This window comes from Ornithorhynchus anatinus, chromosome 2, assembly GCF_004115215.2.
Source record: "Ornithorhynchus anatinus isolate Pmale09 chromosome 2, mOrnAna1.pri.v4, whole genome shotgun sequence".
NCBI lineage: Eukaryota > Metazoa > Chordata > Mammalia > Monotremata > Ornithorhynchidae > Ornithorhynchus > Ornithorhynchus anatinus.
Genome location: NC_041729.1, coordinates 136,041,818 through 136,065,237, shown reverse-complemented (window position 1 = coordinate 136,065,237; position 23,420 = coordinate 136,041,818). Strand labels below are relative to the sequence as shown.

At 49.9% G+C, this 23,420-nt stretch overlaps 1 protein-coding gene across 1 annotated transcript in view; it reads right to left on the bottom strand.

Annotated features, from left to right (window-relative positions):
* The window catches only part of SH3RF3 (SH3 domain containing ring finger 3), a 122,422-nt gene that overhangs the window by 4,344 nt on the left and 94,658 nt on the right, over nt 1-23,420 (bottom strand). Inside the window, exon 9 of the mRNA XM_039911207.1 lies at nt 9,639-9,972. Within this exon, the coding sequence (XP_039767141.1) occupies nt 9,639-9,972 (334 nt within the window). The remainder of the gene's footprint in view (nt 1-9,638; nt 9,973-23,420) is intronic.

Here is a 23,420-nt window from a genome sequence, read left to right as displayed (position 1 = left end):
ACTTAGTCTGGGTGCCTAGAGCACAGCCCAGCTGGTGGATTTTATGTGGACACAGATGTGTTTTCTCCATTCGTGCCCATACATTATACTCTGTGCTAGTCCTCGTTAGAAGGTCGGCTCTCGGAAACAGGCCGGAGCATTGTTCCGTCCCACGGGATTATAACTCTCATCCGGGGGGCTTTCTGGGGAAGTGGGGGGGGGGGGGGTCGATCGGGGTTAATGGCAGAGGAACCGGGGAAAAAATTTCATGGTTGCTCCAGACATTCTCAAATCCCTCACGGTAGGCTTGGCCACACTAATTTAAATTGAATACAGACAGAACAGGGAAAGGAAAGTGAAATCCAAATTAGTTCACTTCAATAATTACACAGGTTTTCTTGATCCTGGGTGAAAGTGTTGGGACCTCTGTTCTTGGCAGGCAAGTGGAGTGAGACTGAGGAAGAGAATGAACGTAGTCTGGGAAACGTTCCCAGAAAGGAGAGATACTTCTTCATTCCCTTTGATGACAGTGTTGTCTGCAGCAGGGGCCTGGATTCTTAACCCAACAAGCTCCATTAACCCTCCTGTCTCCACCGTTAGATTTTAAGCCAGAAGGCAAGGGCCGGGCTGACTACGGCTTCTCTCTTGGAAACTTGCCTCGGTACCCAAAAGTGGGCTCTACCCAGTTGCTGTTCTCTGCCCTGTAACCTCCGGGCGTCTACCGGCTGCCCTTCCCGCTCCCAAAGGAGGGAAAGGTCGCGGGAGAGTCCGGCTTCAGACGGGCCCCGGGTGGGATAAACCCATCAGCACAGCTGCATGACCTAGTAGAGATAGCTCGGACCTGGGAGTCAGAAGAGCTGGGTTCTAATCCCTGTTCTGCCGATTGCTTGCTGGGTGACCTTGGGCAAGTCACCTAACTTCTCTGCTCCTCAGTTCTCCTCTTCTCCCTCCTGCTTACACTGGGACCCCCAAGCGGATCAGGGACTGTGTCCAACTTAATTGACTTGTATTCATCCCGGTGCTTAGAAAAGGGTTCGACACATAGTAAGCGCTTAACAAATACCACAAAACAAACACACAAAACACTCTCTCTGCCGTGGGCTCTCCGGGCCTCTTGTTCCAGGGCAGGGATGTCTCCAACGGCCACCTTTCACACAGAGATGGGTAAACCGATAGCTCGACAGTGAGGGGAGCGTGGGCCTCCTCAAATCCAACAGATAATGACTCTTCCCCCCGCTTCAAAGTTTTATCGAAGGCACTTCTCCTCCAGGATGCCTTCCCAGACTGAGCCCCGACTTTCCTCAACTCCCACTCCCTTCCGCGTCGCCCTGACTCGCTCCCTTTGCTCTCCCCAGCCCCTCCAGCCCCACAGCACTTGTGTACATACCTGTAATTTATTTATCTGTATTGATGTCTGTTTCCCTGACTCTAGACTATAAGCTCGTTGTGGGAAGGGAATGCGTTTGTTTACTATTGTATTGTACTCTCTCAAGGGCTTAGCACAGTGCCCTGGACACAGCACTCGATCAATACAATCGATTGGTTGATTGATCAATCATTAGTTATGGGCTAACCGTGCAGAAGGGAGTATTGGTGCCGCATTGGGCTTTCCACATATGGTGGATAGGATCGCTCATCTTCAGGGGCGCCATCTTCGAAAATGAGGGCCGGGCAGGTAACCCACTTTAACACGGAACCGCGATGAGTTTCAGCATGGTGGTCTGGAAGGGTCGGTCAGACAGTCAGCCGTATTTGTTGAGCGCTTAGTGTGTGCAGAGCATTGAATAAGCACTTGGGAGAATACAATATAACAATATAACAGACCCGTTCCCTTCCCACAGTGAGCTGACAGTCAATCAATTGTATGTATTGAGCGCTTACTGTGTGCACTGTACTAAGTGCTTAGGAGAGTACAATATGATAATATAGCGGACACATTCCCTGCCCACAACGAGCTTTACAGTCCGGAGGGGGAGACAGACATCAATATGAATGCATAAATTAAAGATATGTACGTAAGTGCTGTGGGCCAGGGAAGGAGGATGAATAAAAAAGGCGAGTCAGGTGACGCAGAAGGGAGAAGAGGAAAGGAGGGCTTAGTCAGGGAAGCCCTCTTGGAGGAGATGGGCCTTCAGTAAGGCTTGGAAGGTGGGGAGAGTAATTGTCTTTTGGATATGAAGAAGGAGGACGTTCCAGGTCAGAAGCAGGATGTGGGCGAGAGGTGGGTGGCTAGTTACAGTGAGAAGTTTAGCAACAGAGGAGTGAAGTGTGCGGGCTGGTTTGTAGCAGAAGAGCAGCAAGGTGACAGCTCCTCATGCCCTTAACTTTGCCGCCACTCCTTCATCCCGACTCAGGAAGATGAAGCAGAAAGTTTTCAACAACCTTTAGCGATTAGGTGCTACTGAGTTCCACAGAACGGGAGGCCCAGCGCTTTAAGGAACCTTTTCAGGTTCTAGGAAGGGATTCTTAGAGCAACAGAGCAGCCTCCGTAACATTTTCCTTCAGGACACTCGACCAAAATTTCCAAGGGAGTATGGAACAGATCTAGCTGGAACTGACAACCAGCTCCAATTGACTAGGCCAGAAATCCTAGGCATCACAAGCCCAGGTCTAATTCTCAGTTGGTCAGTGCTTATTTCATAATCGATACTTTCCCCAAGCCAAGTAGATCCCTGGATTAAAAAAAAAAAATCCTTTCGATTTTGCAGACAATTCACACGGCTACGGGGTCAACCACTGTTTGCTGCTGTGAATCTTCTGTATTTTTCAAAGGATGCAATTCTCAGTTGAAACGGCAATCTGACCAGGTAGACGGTTATCCCGAGGAAACTGAGCTCCAGGGATTAGGCAATGCTATATCCGGCTGAGGCCAGCTCAGAGCCTCAAGGAAGGTTGGACCTGGGGAAAGACCGCTCCTCTTCTCAGGTGGCAGGAGATTCCACCCCCGAAATGGTGTGGCTGAAGGTCCCGCCCCTTGGAAACGGTGCGGCCAAGTCCAGAAGCTCTTTCCAGTCTCTGGTTTCTCCACCCAGCTCATCAGTCTGGCAAGGTATCATGGCACCAGTGTTCGGAATCTGACACAGTTCAGCTGGTCATTTTTCCCCTTGGACAATCATTTTGCCTTCCCCTCTCTTCCAGTGTGCAAGAGCGCGGATAAGAGAGGCAGACCACAGAGCTACCCGACTCTAGTCTCTCCTGCCGGCCTCTGCAGGTAAGCGAGGTGGGCTCCCCTGCCCCCACGTTGGTTATGGAGTCATCTTCAGTCTCGCACAGACCGTCACACTAGGGCAGCATTCCTGCCCCCTCCACTCCAAGGCTGTTTTCTGGAATGGACACGGGCTCCCACATCAGCATTCCTTTGCACCTCATCAAAACACTTGCCCCATCCCTTCTTCCCTCCCTGCCACTTTCAACTCTTCACTCTCCGGTGGCTTCTTCCGCACTGCTTTCGAACATGTCTATATCTCCCTTATACTAAAAAAATCCGACCTTGACCCAGTAGCTCCCTCCAGCTATCACCCCCTCTCCCTCCTACCATTCCTCTCTAAACTCCTTGAGTGACATGTCTACACCCACTGTCTCAAGTTCCTCTCCTCGGATTCTCTCCTGGACCCCCTCCAATCTGGCTCTGTCCCCTTCACTCCAGAGAAACCGCCCCCTTGAAGGTCACCGAAGATCTCCTTCTTGTCAAATCCGACGGCCTCTACTCCGTCCTAGTCCTCCTCGACCTCTCAGCTGCCTCTGACGCTGTCGTCCACCCCCTTCGCCTGGAAACATTATCCGAACTTGGCTTCACGGACACTGTCCTCTCCGGGTTCTCCTCCTATCTCTCTGGCCAGTGAGTCTCCTTCATGAGCTCCTCCTCCGCCTCCCATCCCCCAGCTGTGGGTATCCCCCAAGGTTCGGTTTGGAGTCCCCCTCTATTCTCCATCCACACCCACTCCCTTGGAGAACTCATTCGCTCCCCTCGTTTCCATTACCACCTCTGTGCGGATGATACCCGATTCTCCGTCTCCAGCCCTGATCTCTCTCCCTCTCTGCAGTCGCGCATCTCCTCCTGCCTTCAAGACGTCTCTACTTGGATGTCCTCCCGTCACCTCAGACTTAATATGCCTAAACCGAACTTCTTATCTTCCCACCCAAACCCATCCTCCTGCTCACTTTCCCATCACTGTTGATGGCACCACCATCCTTCCATGTCTCATGAGCCCCTAACCTTGGCCTTTTCCTAATAATGCTGGTATTTGTTAAGCGCTCACTATGTGCAGAGCACCGTTCTAAGCGCTGGGGGAGATACGGGGTCATCGGGTTGTCCCACGTGAGGCTCACAGTCTTATTCCCCATTTTACAGATGAGGTCACTGAGGCACAGAGAAGTGAAGTGAGTTGCCCAAAGTCACACAGCTGACAAGCGGCGGAGCGGGGATTAATAATAATAATAATGATAATGTTGGTATTTGTTAAGCTCTCACTGTGTGCCGAGCACCGTTCTAAGCGCTGGGGTAGATACAGGGTCATCAGATTGTCCCACGTGAGGCTCACAGTCTTAATCCCCATTTTCCAGATGAGGTCACTGAGGCACAGAGAAGTGAAGTGAGTTGCCCGAAGTCACACAGCTGACAAGCGGCGGAGCGGGGATTAGAACTCATGACCTCTGACTCCCAAACCCGGGCTCTTTCCACTGAGCCACGCTGCTTCTCTATACCCCCCCCCCCCCCCATTCAACCCACATACTCAAGCCATCAGTAAATCCTGCCGGACCTACCTTCAGAACATCGCTAAAATCCACCCCCTCCTCTCTGTCCAAACTGCAACTACGTCAATGCAAGCACTTGTCCTATTGCACCTTGATTATTAGATCCACCTCCTTGTTGACCCCCCCCGCCTCCTGTCTCTCTCTGCTCCAGTCCAGACTCCGCTCTGCTGCCCGGATCATTTTTCTTCAAAAATGTTCAGAACACGATTCCCCACTCCTCAAGAAACTCCATTAGCAGCCCATCCACCTCCACATCAAACAAACACTCCTCACCATTGGCTTTAACGCATTCAATCACCTTCCCCCCTCTTCCCTCACCTCTCTGCTCTCCTACTATAACCCAGCCCACACACTTTGTTCCTCTAATACTAACCTTCTCACCGTACCTCGATTTCATCTATCTCGTCACTGACCTCTTGCCCGCATCCTTCCCCTGGCCTGGAACACCCTCCCTCCTCATATGAGAGCAGCGTGGCTCAGTGGAAAGAGCACGGGCTTTGGAGTCAGAGGTCATGAGTTCGAATCCCAGCCCGGCCACCTGGCAGCTGTGTGACTGTGGGCGAGTCACTTCACTTCTCCGGGCCTCATCCGGAAAATGGGGATTAAGACTGTGAGCCCCACGGGGGACAACCTGATTCCCCTGCGTCTCCCCCAGCGCTTAGAACAGTGCTCTGCACATAGTAAGCGCTTAACAAATACCAACATTATTATTATTATAATTGCTCTCCCCTACTTTAAAGCCATACTGAAGGCACAACTCCTCCAAGAAGCCTTGCCTGAGGAAGCCCTCCTCTCCTCTTCTCCCTTTCCCTTCTGCGTCACCTTGACTTGCTTCCTTCATTCATCCTCCTTCCCATTCCCACAACACATATGTGTATATATCTCTAATTTATTTATTGATTTATATTAATGTCTGTCTCCCCCTGTAGACTGTGAGCTCCCTGTGGGCAGAGAATGTGTCTGTTTGTTGCACTGTACTCTCCCAAGCTCTTAGTACAGTGCTTTGCACACAGCAAGTGCTCAATAAATACGATAGAATGAATGAAAGAATGAATCAATCAGAGTAACCTCAACCTGACTGGGTGAGATTCTTGAAGTGTGCTGGGCTAAAGCCTGCAACTTCAAGGTGGCGTTAAAGTTCCTGATTATTTTTTAATTTCATAAATTCCGGTAAACTGTCTCTCCTCTCTGTACCCCGCCCATTGCTGCTCCCTCAGGGCGTCTTGAATCCTGGTCAGAGCTTGGTCCTGCTGGTGGCCGGCCATTATGAGGCCCATCAGGACTCTCCCTGGAACTGGACAATGACCACTTCCATGCTTCCCACCCCTGACCTCGAATCCTCTCTGTCATTCAACCCACATATTCAATCCATCACTAAATCCTGTCGGTCCCACCTTCATAACATCGCTAAAATCCGCCCTTTCCTCTCCATCCAAACTGTTACTGTATCAATACTATCTATCACTCCTTCTATTACTCTTGGATTACTGCATCAGCCTCCTTGCTGACCTCCCAGCCTCCCGTCTCTCCCCGCTCCGGTCCGTGCTTCACTCTGCTGAGCGGATCATTTTTCTACAAAAATGACCAGGACATGTCACCCCGCTCCTCAAAAATCTCCAGTGGTGGCCCATCCACCTCCACATCAAACAAAAACTCCTCGCCATTGGCTTTAAAGCACTTCGCCATCTTGCCCCCTCCTACCTCACATCGTTACTCTCCTTCTACAACCCAGCCAACACACTTGGCTCCTCTAGGACTAAGCTTCTCACTGTGCCTCCATCTCTTCTGTCTCACCGACCTCTCGCCCTCATCCGGCCTCTGGCCTGCAAGTCCGATAGACAATTACGCTCCCCCCGGTTCAAAGCCTTATAGAAGGCACATCTCCTCCAAGAAGCCTTCCCTGACTAAGCCCCCCTTTTTCTCTTCTTTTACTCTCTTCTGGGCTGCCCCGACTTACTCTCTTTACTCATCCCCCTCCCAGCCCCTCAGCACTTATGTACACCTCTGTAATTGATGTATCTGTACTGATATCTGTTCCACCCCCCCAACACTCCCCGGACTGTACGCTTGTTGCGAGCAGGGAATGTGTCCATTTATTGTTGTATTCTACTCTCTCAAGTGCTTAGTACTGTGCTCTGCACAAGGTAAGTGCTCAATGAATACGACTGAATGAATTAACGAATGAATGGACATCTACCGGCAGTCCAGAGTCCTCCCTCCCCACATCCACCCCCCCGTCCACGGGCCTTGGGTTCCTTCGAAAAAAAGAACAGAGAGCTAAAATAGACCAAATTTCTTTTCAATCCACTGCCTGATTTCTCCTAATCGTTGGGCACATCAGGGGGAAGGCTTTGAGGGCCTGAGATAGTGGTTCTCCCCACGGTGCTCGGTAAACCTCTTCACGAGGTTCTAACCCTCCTTTCGCCCACAAAGAGAATTATCTGGTTTACCGATGATCGGGAGAACCCTCCTCATCCCTTTCCCCTCTTTCCCAACGGGATCGGGGAACCGTGAGGCGGCGAAGTCCAAGTTCAGGCTTCTCCCCAGGCTACCAGATGTGCTCCGAGCAGGCAGTTGCCAACGTATAATTTGTTCCGAAAAAAGGAACCGGGTGCTTTGAGCAATTCAGTGATTTAATGCGAGCAGATGGATGTGGGCTGAATTTCTAAGGGACACAAGGCTTTACCATTTCGGTTCAGATGATTCCAAGCCGAAGCGTTAGTCTTCCAACTGCACGGAGGTAGTTAATGTTCCCCGTTACCGTCATAAGGGATCGGGTGATCAGTTAAGGAATGCTGCTACGCTAGTGGTATGAAAGGGAAATCGTAAATCAATTAGAGAAACTGTCCCGCTGGGTACAATTAAGGTGCTCTCCATTACAACTGATTTTTAGACAAGGCTCAGGAAATCAAAATGCTTAAGGACGGAATAAATTCTAATCACCGCGTCTTGCACTTGGCATTATCTGTGCCATTTTCAAAGGCCTGGCTTTCCAGTGTCACCAAGAAGCGGCACGGCATAGTGGACGGGCCTGGGAGTCAGAAGGCCATGGGTTCTAATCCCGTCTCTGCCGCCTGTCTGCTGTGTGACCTCGGGCGAGCCACTTCACTTCTCTGGGCCTCAGTTATCTCATCTGTAAAATGGGGATTGAGACTGTGAGCCCCACGTGGGACAGGGACTGTATCCAACCGCATTTGTTTGTATCCCCCCCTCCAGAGTTCAGTAAGGTGCCTAGCACAGAGTAAGTGCTTGACAAATACCATAATCACTATTATTATTATCGTAAGAATCCTATCAAATGAGCTCCATGGGGGAGACTTGATTTCCAACGCCGTTGAGCTTCATGCCGGGGAACGGGACCGGACTTTCGTCTCTCCCTCCTCTCCTCCCTGATTCCCGTATCCTAACTGCGGATCACCAGAAACGAAAGCTAAATGAACCTGGGAAATCTGCCGGAACCTTTGGGCAAAGCCTCCGTTCTTCTCCGGGACCCTCCTCTTGAGGCGGAAATGTTGGATGATGTATGAATGATTGAATGAATGTACGAGAAGCAGCGTGGCTCAGTGGAAGGAGCCCGGGCCTGGGAGTCAGAGGTCATGGATTCGAATCCCGACTCTGCCACGTGTCAGCTGCGTGACCGTGGGCAAGTCACTTCACTTCTCGGTGCCTCAGTGACCTCATCTGGAAAATGGGGATTAAGACGGTGAGCCTCACGTGGGACGACCCGATGACTCTGTATCTACCCCAGCGCTTAGAACAGTGCTCTGCACACAGTAAGCGCTTAACGAATACCAACATTATTATGAATGACCTTGAGGATGGGCATCCGGGAGCAAGCCCTAAACCATCACCTGGTTGCTCCTTCGTTCAGTTGAGCGCTAACTGTGTGCAGAACACTGTACTAAGCACTTGGGAGAGTACAGTGCAACAATAAACAGACCCTTTCCCCGTCCCTTGGGGCCGCCGTCAGAGACAGACCCTGGGCTGGATGTACAGGGGTCTGACCCACAGTACTGGCCGTGAACAGGGCTTTGATTTCCCTACCGTTTTTTAATAATCGTGGTATTTGTTAAGCGCTTACTATGTGCTAAGCACTGTTCTAAGCGCTGGGGCAGATCCAAGATAATCGGGTTGGACACGGTCCCTGTCCCATATGGCTCACAGTCCTAATCCCCGTTTTACGGACGAGGACACTGAGGTCCAGAGAAGTGAAGTGACTTGCCCAGGGTCACACAACAGAAACGTGGCAGAGCCGGGATTAAGAACGCTCAACCGTATATATCTTCATCGCCCTATTTGTTTTGTTTAATGAGATGTACATCGCCCTGATTCTATTTAGTTGCCATCGGTTTTTACGAGATGTTCTTCCCCTCGACTCTATTTATCGCCCTTGTTCTCGTCTGCCCGTCTCCGCCGATCAGACCGTGAGCCCGTCAAAGGGCAGGGACCGTCTCTATCTGTTGCCGATTTGTCCATTCCAAGCGCTTAGTCCGGTGCTCTGCACATAGTAAGCGCTCAATAAATACTACTGAATGAACGAATGAATGAACGCAGGTCCTTCTGACTCGCAGGCCCGTGCTCTTTCCACTAGGCCACGCACCCTCATGGAAAGTTTTGGAAAACCACCAGGCCTCCGTAAATCCCGCCGGGGCTGCCGAATTTGTGTTGGCCTCGCTGCCATTCCACGAAGTCAACCAAAGGCCGGATTTCCTCATTCCCTCTGCTGGTTGGGATCGAACAACGCCGACCCGAAAAATTCCCGGCGACGGCCTCTGTGGGCGACAGGCCCCTCCGTCACCCCAAACTACTCTGATCCCCAAACTCGCCCCTACTCTCCAACCGCAGGGGATCCCCCCAAAGTCCCGGGGCCCGATCCCCCCGCCGCCGAGACCCCCGCACGTCACCTTTCTCGGGCCAATGGCTTGGGTTCGGGGCGGATGGCTGCCAGGGAGGAGAGCGGTTGGCGGGCCGGGGGGGAGGAGGTGAAGTTGAGATCCAAGGAGCCGGTTTTCCTGTGCAGCGGCTCCAGCCCCATGGCGCCCTGCATCTCGCTCTCGACCGGGCAGGAGCCGGCCCTGCCGTGGCCGGACGGGAGGACAGGTCGGTCCCACGGCTCCCCGCAGGGCCGCTTCCGCCGCGGAGTGGGTCGTGGGTCGGAGACACGGACGGGGGCGAGCGCGGCTTCTTTTTGGTCGACGCCCCTGCCAGAAGTTTCAACAGTCCGCTTTTCTTCTCCTTCTGGAAGTGATAACAGTAATAATAACTGTGGGATGTGTTAAGCACTCACTATGTTCCAGGCACTATAATAAGCTCTGGGGTGGGTACAAACAAATCAAGTTGGACACAGTCCCCGTCCCACATGGGGCGCACAGTCTTGGTTCCCATTTTACAGATGAGGTAACCGAGTCACAGAGACGTTAAGTCACTTGCCCGATGTCACAGAGCAGACATATAATAATAATAAATAATGATGGCATTTCATTTATTTAGCGCTTACTATGGGCCAGGTACTGTTCTAAGCGCTGCGGGGGTGGGGGATCCAAGGTCATCAGGTTGTCCACACGGGGCTCACAATCTTAATCCCATTAAACAGAGAAGTAAAGCGACATGCCCAAAGTCACACAGCTGACAAGTGGCAGAGCCAGGATTAGAACCCGCGTCCTCCGAATCCCAAGCCCGAGCTCCTTCCACTGAGCCATGCTGCTTCTTCAAACACGCACTCATATGTGAGAAATCCAACAGGTGACTCATGCCGAATCCCCCTGCCCCCGGTGGGATTAATATTAAGGATAATAATGATGGCATTTGTTAAGCGCTTACTATGTGACAAGCACTATTCTAAGCTTTGGGGTAGATAAAAGGTAATCAGGTTGTCCCACGGGGACTCGCAGTCTTAACCTGTCTTAACAGTCTCAGCTGCTCATGGGAAGCAGCGTGGCTCAGTGGAAAGAGCCCGGGCTTGGGGGTCAGAAGTCATGGGTTCGAATCCCGGCTCTGCCACTTGTCAGCTGGGTGACTGAGGGCAAGTCACTTCACTTCTCTGTGCCTCAATGATCTCATCTGTAAAATGGGGATGAAGACTGGGAGCCTCACGTGGGACAACCCGATGACCCTGTATCTCCCCCCAGCGCTTAGAACAGTGCTCTGCACATAGTAAGTGCTTAACAAATACCAACATTGCTTTTATTCTTATTATTAACCCCCATTTTCCAGATGAGAGAACTGAGGCACGGAGAAGTAAAGCGACTTGCCCCAAATCGTTAAGCTGATATGTGGCAGAGCCAGGATTAGAACCCACGACTTCTGACTCCCAAGCCCGGGCTCTTTCCACTGAGCCACGCTGTTTCTCACCTCTCGCTCGCTTAGTACGAACGCAAAACTACTCAAGATCTGTTTCAAGGGTGCTTCCCACTTTTCCCACTTGCCCCTGAAGCCCAGCCGAAGAAGCATCTGCAAGAAATATTTTCAAACTGTGCTGGACAGAAGTGGCATAGGGAGACAGTCGAGGGCGGAGATCCAGATTTCTGGATTTTGACCAAGAAAACTCTCTGGATCCACGAGCAGAACGATTGTAAGCCCGTCAACGGGCAGGGATCGTCTCTATCTGTTGCCGAATTGTACGTTCCAAGCGCTCAGTACAGTGCTCTGCACATAGTAAGCGCTCAATAAATACTATTGAATGATTGCAGACGGAGAGCCGGGCGTTCTGGGACAGGGGCGTCCAGAACGTCACTATGGGTTGGAGGTGACTCGACGGCAGAAGACGACAACGACAATAATCTCTCCGCGGGCCGGGAATACGTCTGCCATTCTGTCACACTGTACTTTCCCAAGCGCTCGGTACGGTGCTCTGCAAAGAGTGGGTGCTTAATAAATACCGTCGATTGATTGACTGGGAGGCGGTCCGAAGGAGGTCGTGCTTTTCCACTTGGGTTTGGAGGTGGGACTCAAACGGAATTTGGTCCAACAGGTAATTTGTGGAGGCTGAAACTGTCAGTGTATTAAGCACATACTACAGTGCTTGGCACGCGGTAGATAGATGTGATCGCATGAATGGTTTTGAAAAGAATTTGGGGGTTTCTTGGATGAGTGGTCAATAATGGATCGACAGAGGGAAAATTAGGGGGGAAAGTTAGGGGGTGTCAAGGAGGGTTGCGATCACCTGGCTCCCTCAAGGATTCTGGGGCCACCGCCGTCCTCCAGATTTTTTTACTATGTGCCAGGCTCTGTTCTAAGTGCTGGAGCGGATACAAGGTAATAATAATAATAATAATGAAGATAATAATAATAATGGCATTTGTTAAGTGATTACTATGTGCCGGACTCTGTTCTAAGCGCTGGAGTGGATACAAGAGAGGTACATCACCTCGATTCTATTTATTTGCTATTGTCTTAATGAGATGCGCTTCCCCTCGATTCTATTTATCGCCATTCTTCTCGTCCGTCCGTCTCCCCCGAGTAATAATAATGATGATGATACTGTTGGTACTTGTTAAGCGCTTACTATTTGCAGAGCACTGTTCTAAGCGCTGGGGGAGACACGGGGGAATCAGGTCGTCCCACATGAGGCTCACAGTCATAATCCCCATTTTCCAGATGAGGGAACTGAGGCCCAGAGAAGTGAAGTGACTCGCCCACAGTCACACAGCCGACAAGTGGCAGAGCTGGGATTCGAACTCACGAGCCCTGACTCCAAAGCCCGTGCTCTTTCCACTGAGCCACGCTGCTTCTCGAGTAGACCGTGAGCCCGTCAAACGGCGGGGACCGTCTCTATCTGTTACCGATTTGTCCATTCCAAGCGCTTAGTACAGTGCTCGGCACATAGTAAGCGCTCGATAGATACTATCGAATGAATGAATACAAGGTGATCAGATCGGACCCAGTTCAATTCCCACATGGGACTCACCATCTTAGTCCCCATTTTACAGATGAGGTAACTGAGGCACAGATAAGTGAAGTGACTTGCTCAAGGTCACACGGCAGATGAGCGGCAGAGCGCTTCCTAGAGAACTCATCGACTCTGTTGCATAACCGTCTCCCAAGCACTTAGGACAGTACCGACTCTGCCCCGTCAGCTGTGTGACCGTGGGCGAGTCACTTCACTTCTCCGGGCCTCAGTTCCCTCATCTGTAAATTGGGGATGAAGACTGTGAGCCTCACGTGGGACAATCTCTTTCCCCTGTATCTACCCCAGCGCTTAGAACAGTGCTCTGCATGTAGTAAGCGCTTAACAAATACCATCATTATTATCATTATTACCGAGTACACAGTAAATTCTCAATCAAGGTGGTTGATTGATTAAAGCCAAGCAGAAGATATGGCACGTATCTTCCACCGTAAGGACCACTGCGATCGGGGTGAGAGGTTAGCTGATAGTACAGGGTTCTGTCTCTGCCCAGAGGAGCCTTTTATGACATTTGTTAAGCACTTACTATGTGCCAGGCACTGTACTATGCTCTGGGAATAGATTCTAGCCTATTCATTAATTCATTCATTCGATCGTATTTATTGAGCACTTAATAATAATGTTAGGGTAGATACAGGGTAATCAGGTTGTCCCCCATGAGGCTCACAGTTAATCCCCATTTTCCAGATGAGGGAACTGAGGCCCAGAGAAGTGAAGTGACTTGCCCACGGTCGCACAGCTGACAAGGGGCAGAGGCGGGATACGAACCCATGACCTCTGACTCCCAAGCCCGGGCTCTTTCCACTGAGCCACGGCACTTAACGGTGAGCAGAGCACAGGACTGAGGTTGGACTTAGTCCTTGTCCCACGTGGGACTCACAGTATTAACGCCAATTCTACAGATGAGGTAACCGAGGCATAGCAGCGTGGCTCAGTGGAAAGATCACGGGCTGGGGAGTCAGAGGTCCCGGGTTCAAATCCCGGCCCCGCAGCTGGGTGACTTTGGGCAGGTCTCTGTGCCTCAGTTACCTCATCTGGAAAATGGGCATTAGGACCGTGAGCCCCACGTGGGACAACCTGATCACCTTGTATCCTCCCCAGCGCTTAGAACAGTGTTTTGCACATAGTGAGCACTTAAGAAATGCCATCATCCTCATAGATTATAGAGAAGTTGAGTGACAAGGTTACACAGCACACATCTAGACTGTGAGCCTGTTGTTGTCTCTATCTGTTGCCAAATTCTATTTTCCAAGCGCCTAACACAGTGCTCTGCACCCAGTAAGCGTTCAATAAATACGACCGAATGAATGTGCCGGAGCCGGGATCAGAACCTAGATCCTTCTGACTCCCAGGCCCGTGCTCTACCCACCAGGTCACGCTGCTTCTCACTGAAGATCAGAAATAATAATAATAGCAATAATGGTATTTGTTAAGGACTCACTATGTGCCAAGCACTGTACTAAGCGCCGGGGTGGATATAAGCAAATCGGGTTGGATACAGTCGTTGACCCCCGTGCGGCTCGCAGTCTCAGTCCCCATTTTACAGAGGAGGGAACTGAGGCCCAGAGAAATGAGGCGACTTGACCTAGGTCACACAGCAGACAAGTGGCAGAGTCAGGATTAGAACCCATGACAGTCGGTCTCCCAGGCCTGGGCTCTGTTTACTGCGCCAGGGTGCTTCGTAATCGTTTGTCCTCTGCCTCCGTATAATAATGTTGGTATTTGTTAAGCGCTTACTATGTGCAGAGCACCGTTCTAAGCGCTGGTAAGATACAGGCTCATCAGGTTGTCCCACGTGAGGCTCACGGTTAATCCCCATTTTCCAGATGAGGGAACTGAGGCGCAGAGAAGTGAAGTGACTCGCCCACAGTCACACAGCTGACAAGTGGCAGAGCCGGGAGTCGAACCCATGACCTCTGACTCCAAAGCCCGGGCTCTTTCCACTGAGCCACGCTGCTCCATTACCCCACTCCATCCCCAGCCCTACTGTGAAATCCATTCCATAAACCGGAAGAGGAGAAAGCAGTGAGGCCTACTGGGGCGCTGGGAGTCAGAAGACCTGGGTTCTAATCCTGCCTCCATCGCCTGCCTGTCGTGTAACCTTGAGCAACTCAATTTCTCTGCACCTCAGGTTTCTCAACCCCAAAATGGGGATTCAAAAGCTGTTCTCCCTGTTACTTAGACTGTGACCCCCATGTGGGACAGGGACTGTGCCCACTCTGATTGACTTGTATCTACCCTGGGAGTCAGAGGTCATGGGTTCGGATCCTGGCCCTGCCGCTTGTCAGCTGTGTGACTGTGGGCAAGTCGCTTCACTTCTCTGGGCCTCAGTTCCCTCATCTGGAAAATGGGGATTAAGAAGGTGAGCCTCACGTGGGGCAACCTGATCACCCTGTATCTCCCCCAGCGCTTAGAACAGTGCTCTGCACATAGTAAGCGCTTAACAGATACATTATTATTACCCTAATGCTTAGAACAGTGTCTGGCACATAGTCAGCACTTAATACCATTAAAAAAAATATAGAGGAAGTACATCAAAGGGAGGGCAAGCGTCTGTGAATGGGAGTGGATTTCAGATCATTTATCTTCAGGGTTTAACGGGCTGGTTGATGGAGACCTCCGCTATTCATTCAATAGTATTTATTGAGCGCTTCCCATGTGCAGAGCACTGTACTAAGCGCTCGGAATGGTCAAATCGGCAACTGATAGAGACGGTCCCTGCCCTTTGGCGGGCTTACGGTCTAATCTATATAAGATATTATATAATATTATATCTATATAATCGCTATAACAGACCTCCAATCCCGATTAGACCGTAAGCCCGTCAAACGGCAGGGACCGTCTCTATCTGTTGCCGACTTGTTCATCCCAAGCGCTTAGTCCGGTGCTCTGCACATAGTAAGCGCTCAATAAATACTATTGAATGAATGAATGAATGAATCCCTCTCTCTCTCTCTGTCCCCCAAGATTTGCTCCGTTCCCCTCGCTTTCCAGCGAGAAATGGGTCGGAAAACAACCCCTCGCCTTCTCATCATGAATACCACAAGCCGGGGGAGTTCTGGGAAGGGGCCGAGAATCTCTGAATCACTTCCGCGTTGGAAGTCAAATCATACGACGCCTCACGCCCATCCCACCGCAGCCAGCCTCTCTATTTAAGGGTCGTTATGGGAGATCCAGTTATTTCAGCCGAATGGGCACCGTGACCTGTCTGGCAAAATTCAAGGCAGAAAAACAGCTGGAAAGATTCATCCGGTCCTGCGAGGGTCAGGGCCTGTCGAAGGCGCCGTCCTGTTGACCGCTGCCTCGGCCTCCTCGCTGACCTCCCGGCCTCCGGCCTTTCCCCTCCCAAGTCCGCATTTCACTCTGCTGCCTCGGTGGGTCGATCGGCTAAAGCATCTCTCTGCACCTGCTTCTCCAGTCCTCAACAACCCCCAAGCGTCGCCCATTCCTCCACGCAACAACCGCTCAGAGGCTGTCACCTGTTCAGAAAGTGATCGCCTTGGGCTTTACGGGTCTCAAACAGTCCCCCTCCCCGTACTTCTCCCGCTCCACCCAGCCTCCTCTCAAGCCAACCTAATCACCGTGTCCCCTATACCATATATAGCGCTATACTACATAGTATTCATTCATTCATTCATCCAATAGTATTTATTGAGCGCTTACTATGTGCAGAGCACTGTACGAAGCGCTTGGAATGGACAGTTCGGCCACAGATAGTAGTATTCTGTATATACTAGAGAAGCAGCATGGCTCGGGGGAAAGAGCTCGGGCTTGGGAGTCAGAGGTCATGGGTTCGAATCCCGGCTCCGCCACTTGTCAGCTGTGTCTGTGGCAAGTCACTTCACTTCTCTGGGCCTCAGTCACCTCATCTGGAAAATGGGGATTAACTGTGAGCCTCACGCGGGGCAACCTGATGACCCTGTATCTATCCCAGCGCTTAGAACAGTGCTCTGCACATAGTAAGCACTTAAAACAAATACCAACATTATTATTATTTATTTGCTTACTATATATAGTATAGTATCAAGCAGCGTGGCTTAATGGAAAGAACACGGGCTTGGGAGTCGGAGGTCGTGGGTTATACTCCCGGCTCTGCCACTTGTTAGCTGTGCGACTTTGGGCAAGTCACTTCACTTCTCTGGGCCTCAGTTCCCTCATCTGTAAAATGGGGATTAAGACTGAGCCCCACATGGGGCAACCTGATGACCTTGTATCTACCTCAGCGCTTAGAACAGTGTTTTGCACAGAGTAAGCGCTTAACAAATACCATTATTATGAGAAGCAGCGTGGCTTAATGGAAAGAACACGGGCTTGGGAGTCAGAGGTCGTGGGTTCTAATCCCAACTCCGCCACTTGTCAGCTCTGTGACTTTGGGCAGGTCATTTCGCTTCTCTGTGCCTCGGTGACCTCATCTGTAAAATGGAGATTAAGACTGAGCCCCACGTGGGGCAACCTGATTACCTTGTATCTACCCCAGCGCTTAGAACAGTGCACGGCACATTACCATCATCATTATTATCATTTGTTAAACTCTTACTATGGGTCAAAAACCATTCTAAGCCCTGGGGTGAATCCAAGTTAATTAGGTTGGACACCTGTCCCGCATGGGGCTCACAGTCTAAATAGGAGGGAAAACAGGAGAAATCAAGTGACGTGCCAAAGTCAACCTGCAAGCAACTGGCAGAGCCAGAATTAGAACACAGGTCCTCTGACTCCCAAACCCACGCTCTTTCCACTAGGCCATCCTGCTTCTCGTCCTTCTGAAATACCTTATCTTCCAGGAGGCCCTCCCTGATTAACTTCTCATCTCCCCACTGAACGTTTCCCTCATCGGTCTCCCCTATTAGACTGCAAGCTCCTAGAAGGCAAAGATAATAAGCCTATTTTACTCTTCCAAATGCTAAATTGGGCTCTGACACAAGAGAGGATCCCTAAATGTACTGAATGATTGTTCATCTTATGTCACTCACTCTAAAGTTTATGAATCCATCCCTCCACCAAGGAGAGGAGCTGTGTAGAAACCGGGAGAGCCTGCGATTCTGAATTTTTAGAATCTTTATTCCAGATCCCTGACACATACATTTTATGCCTCCTTATTGTTATTATTATTATTAAGTAACGTCGAGTCTTTTCTGATTCATAGCGACTCCAGGGATACACTTTCTCCGGAACACCTTGTCCTCTGCCATAATCCGCAACCTTTCTAACGGTTCTTTCGATATCGTTGTTATGGTCTCTATCCATCTAGCTGCCGGTCTGTCTCTTCCACGTTTTCCCTGGACTTTTCCTAGCATTAGTGTCTCCTCCAGAGAATTAATCCTCCCGATTAGGTGTCCAAAATATGCTAATCTAAGTCGAGTCATTTGGCCTTCCAAAGACCACTTTGGTTTAATTTGCTCCAAAATCCATTTGTTTGTTTTTGGGGCAATCCGTGGTATTCGCAAAAGCCTTCTCCATCACCACATTAGGAAAGAATCGATGATCTTTCTCTCCTATTTTTCCACTGTCCAACCTTTGGATCCATACACTGTCACTGGAAACACCAGAGAGTTGACAATTTGTATTTTTGTGGCAATTGCTACATCAGCACATTTCACGACTTTTGCCAGGTTCTTCAGAGCAAGTCTTCCTAACATTAATCTTGGGCATATTTCTTGGCTACTAGTTCCTTTATTATTATCGATCCCAGGAGAGAAAAATGGTCAACTATTTCAGACCTCTCCATCCACTACAAACGTGTTAAAACTTCCAGTTATGCCTCAGAGAAACTCTGAATTTGTATCAGTGAGGACAAGGAGAGTGAAGCCCCAAGCAGGCAGAGAAACTGCCTGTTACGAGCTGTCCTGACCACAGTCGGTGAGTCGATCATATTCACTGAGCGCTTACTCCGTGCAGAGCGCCGTACTAAATGCTCATGAGAATACGATATAACAAAACAAACACATTATCTGCCCCCAACGAGCTTATCACCTATGGGGGAGACAGACATTAATATAACTAAATATCATACTGATATGCATATAAGTGGTGTGGGTCTCGGAGGGGGAATGAATAAAGGGAGCAAGTCAGGGCAACGCGGAGAGGAGTGGGAGAAAAGAAAAGGAGGGCTTAGTCAGGAAATCACTGACACTTTCACGAGGGTGGGTGGGCCACATTATCAGGCCATAGTTTCCACTGTACCAGCATTTGCCTGCCCTTTGTTTCCTTGGCAAGTACAATAGAAGGTAAGAAAAACTTATTTACTGGCAGCGGCTGGAAAACGGTAGTCTAGACAGCAGGCTTTCTTGCCTGGAATTCCCTACTAACGTGGAAAATGTCTCTCCCACCTTTTAAAGTTCTTTCTGTGGTATTTGTTAAGCACCTGACTATGTGCTGGGCATTCATTCATTCAATAGCATCTATTGAGCGCTTACTACGTGCAGAGCACTGTACTGAGCGCTTGGAATGGACGTATCGGCAACAGACAGAGACAGTTCCTGCCCACTGATGGGCTTACAGGCACTGTACTAAGCGCTGGGGTAGATACAAGGTAATCAGGTTGTCTCCCATGGGGATCACAGTCTTCACCTCCATTTTACAGATGAGGTAACTGAGGCACAGAGAAATGAAGTGACTCGACCAGGGCCACACAGCAGACACGTGGCAGAGCTGGGATTAGAAGCCAGGTCCTTCTGACTCCCAGGCCCACGCTTCGTCCACTAGGCCATGCTGCTTCTTGCCTGTAAGCGATACGAAGCAGACACGTCCTTTTTAGCAGAGGTTGCCCTTAGAGGAGGAATTGTACGTGCCAAGCGCTTAGTACAGTGCTCTGCACATAGTAAGCGCTCATTAAATACTATTGAGTGAATGAATGAATGAAAGGCCCAGATCGCAGAGCCTCGAGCAGGGGGTCAAAATCCTGTTACTTCGAACTTCACCAGCTTCTCTAAAATCACCCTTTATTCTTCGTACGAGCCGCCGTCTCACTGATCCAAACGCTCATCATTTCCTGCCTTGATTATTGCATCAGCGTCCTCACTGTCTTCTCTGACTCCCGTCTCTCCCTTCTCCAGTCCGCATTTCACTCTGTTGCCCAGATCGTTTCGAAAAAAAATGTCTTTGCACAACTTCCCAATGGCTGCCCGTTCACCACTGTATCAAACAGAAGTCTTCGGCATCACCTTTAAGGCTTTCATGGGTTCTAATCCCGGCTCCGCCATTTGCCACTTTGGGCAAGTCACTTGACTTCTCTGTGCCTCAGTGACCTCATCTGGAAAATGGGGATGAAGACTGGGAGCCCCACGTGGGACAACCTGATTCCCCTGGGTCTACCCCAGCGCTTAGAACGGTGTTCTCACATAGTAAGAGCTTAACAAATACCAACATTATTATTACTTTGTATCAACCCCAGCGCTTAGAACGGTGCTCGGCACATAGTAAGTGCTTAACGAATGCCATCATTATTATTATTATTATTTCAGTTCTCCCTCTCCTACCTTACCTTGCTGAACTCCTCCAACAACGGAGCCCACACGCTTCGCTCGTCTAATGTCAACCTACTCCTCCTCCAAGAGGTCTTCCCTGACTAAGCCCTCATTTTCCCCCTCAACTATGCCCTTATCTGAAGCACTTTGATATTCACCTCAGCCCCACAGAACTAATATCCATATCTTTATATTAGAGAAGCAGCGTGGCTCAGTGGAAAGAGCCCGGGCTGGGGAGTCAGAGGTCATGGATTCATATCCCGCCTCTGCCCCTTGTCAGCTGTGTGACTGTGGGCGAGTCACTTCACTTCTCTGGGCCTCAGTTCCCTCATCTGTAAAATGGGGAGGAAGACTGTGAGCCTCACGTGGGTCAACCTGGTTACCCTGTATCTACCCCAGCGGTTAGAACAGTGCTCTGCATGAAGTAAGCGCTTAACAAATACCAACATTATTATCTTTATATGCTACTATTTCCTCTATCTGTAATGTATTTTAATGTCTGTCTCTCCCTGTAGATTGTAAGTGCCTCCTGGGCAGGGAACAAGTTATAGTGTATTTTCCCAAGCATACAGGAAGCACTCAATACATACCATTGATTGATTGATCGAGACATGTTGATAGGCAGTTGTTAAAAAGGGGACAGAGGAGGAGTCAGTGACTACGCTTCTAGCTGTGGGCAAGTCACTTCATTTCTCCGTGCCTCAGTTCCCTCATCTGTAAAATGGGGATGGAGACTGTGAGCCTCACGTGGGACAACCTGTATCTCCCCCAGCGCTTAGAACAGTGCTCTGCACATAGTAAGCGCTTAACAAATACCAACATTATATTACTATTATTAGTTGGTACTCTGGGGGTATGGAAGGGGAATGGAAAGGTCCTTGAATCCAAGTTAGGTTGTTGGGCAGGGCAGAAGATCAATATCCCAGGATAGGAAAGCAGTGTGGCTTAGTGGAAAGAGCCCGGGTTAAGGAGTCAGAGGTTGTGGGTTCTAATCCCGGCTCCACTACTTGTCAGTTGTGTGACTCGGGGCAAGTCACTTCACTTCTCTGGGCCTCCGTTACCTCACCTGTAAAATGGGGATTAAGACTGTGAGCCCCACATGGGACAACCTGATCACCTTGTATCTACCCCAGCGCTTAGAACAGTGCTTGGCACATAGTAATTACTTAACAAATACTGTAATTATTATTATATTATTATTGTTATTGCTACTATTACTATGTCAGCTCCTGGAATTACCATAAGCTCCTATAATAGACTCTAAGCTCATTGTGGACAGGGAATGTGTCTGCTTATTTTTTTGTTGTCCTCTCCCAAACGCTTAATACAGTGCTCTGCACACCGTAAGCTCTCAACAAATGCAACTGAAGGATTGAATTAATGAAGAAATGGACCTGCAAGCTAGACTTCATCCCAGCTGGAGTCTTTAATAATAATAATAATAATAATAATGATGGTATTTGTTAAGCACTTGCTATGTGCCAAGCACTGTTCTAAGCACCGGGATAGATACAAGGTAATCAGGTTGCCCCACATGGGGCTTACAGTCTTAATCCCCGTTTTCCAGATGAGGTAACTGAGGCACAGAGAGTTAAGTGGCTTGCCTAAGGTCACGCAGCAGACAAGTGGCGGAGGTGGAATTAGAACCCACGGCCTCTGACTCCCAAGCCGGTGCTCTTGCCACTAAGCCACGCTGCAGCCCCTCCCCTAATTGCCTCCCTCTTACCAATCAGGTAGAAGGATCATGTGATGTGGAAGACGGCTTTCTCTTCATTCCATTAGCCGTCTGGCAGGAGAACAACCCTGACTAGCAAGTATTTCCATTCCCAACTGGAAGCCGGAAACCACAGTGTTCCTTTTCCTCACTCAGCCTGATGTTATATTGGGCTTGGAACTTAATCCCCCACAGCTCAGGAAAAGAGCCACAGGACTTCCTCAGAGAGAAGAAAAATGTGGTGATCGGGGGGCTGGAGCGGGTGGGTGGGGGTCGCTGAGCTTTTGGGGTGGATTACACGTTCCTAATCAAAAGTGGTATTATTGAGCGCGTTACCGGGGGCAGAACACTGTACTAAGCGCTAGGAAAGGTACAATACAACAGAGCTGGGTAGACGCCCACAAGGGAGCTTACAGGCTACAGGCTGTGTTCTTTCTACTGGCCACGCTGGGTTGCTTGTCTGGGCTAAAAATAGCTAAAATCCCTGACACGGTTTGCCACAAGCCAGCAAATCTTCTCTTCTGATGAGCGCAAAATAGGCTCGGACGGGGTCGAATGGGAGTTTTCAGTGGTGAAATGGAACACGATTCGAACGCTGTTTTGAATCCGCTGCAAATTCCACTCCACCTATCCCCGTCCCTTCTTCAATCTTTCCTTCCACCAGAGGAGGACCCGAGCCCTCCCTTCACAGCCGAATTTATAGGTCAACCCTCAAAACCTCTCCGAAGGTGGTTCGGAGGGAAAGAGGCCGGCAGATAAGGATATCGGATCATTTCCTTTATGATGTGTCAGGGGTTGCTTGAGGTCTGTCCTGTGAAAATCGCATCATCTCCCATTTGGATTTTAACCAGGCCCGCGGCTTGTTTTCTCACGAACACACGCACACACAGGGCTGCAAATAAATTACTGGCTCGCATTAACGGAAATGGCAATCGGATGAAGTCACTGCACGATCTGGAGTTCTTCTCAGAGGTTTCTGTCGGGAACCAAGAAGATGCATCCCACCCCGTTTCCTCAGGTATGCTACGCTCACTGCAGCCTCCGGGATTCTCTCAGGGAAACGTGTCGCTGAGAGGAACTTCCCTGGGTCGTGGAAATGAGCAACACAAATAATTTCGATGGGAACAGTGCAGGGGCTTGTCCATCGTTATGGCGGATGGGAACTAGATGCGGTGACTGGGACTGCCACGGAGAAGCAGAAAGTTACATTATTTTGGTGTCATTTATGGAGTGTGTGCGGGGGTGGTAGGCTCTAATAATAATAATGATGATGATGATATTTGTTAAGCGTTTACTGTGAGTCAAGCACTGTCCTAAATGCTGGGGTAGACACAAGGTAATCAAGTTGTCCCAGGTGGGGCTCACCAGTCTTAGTCCCCATTTTACAGATGAGGTGACTGAGGCACAGAGAATAATAATAATAACGGTATTGGTTAAGCTCTTCCTATGTGCCAAGCACTGTCCCAAGCTCTGGGGTAGATACCAGGTAATCAGGTTGTCCCATGAGGGGCTCACAGGCTTGATCATCATTTTACAGATGAGATAACCGAGGCACGGAGTAAAGTGACTTGCCCAAAGCCACACGGCGGAGAAGTGGCAGAGC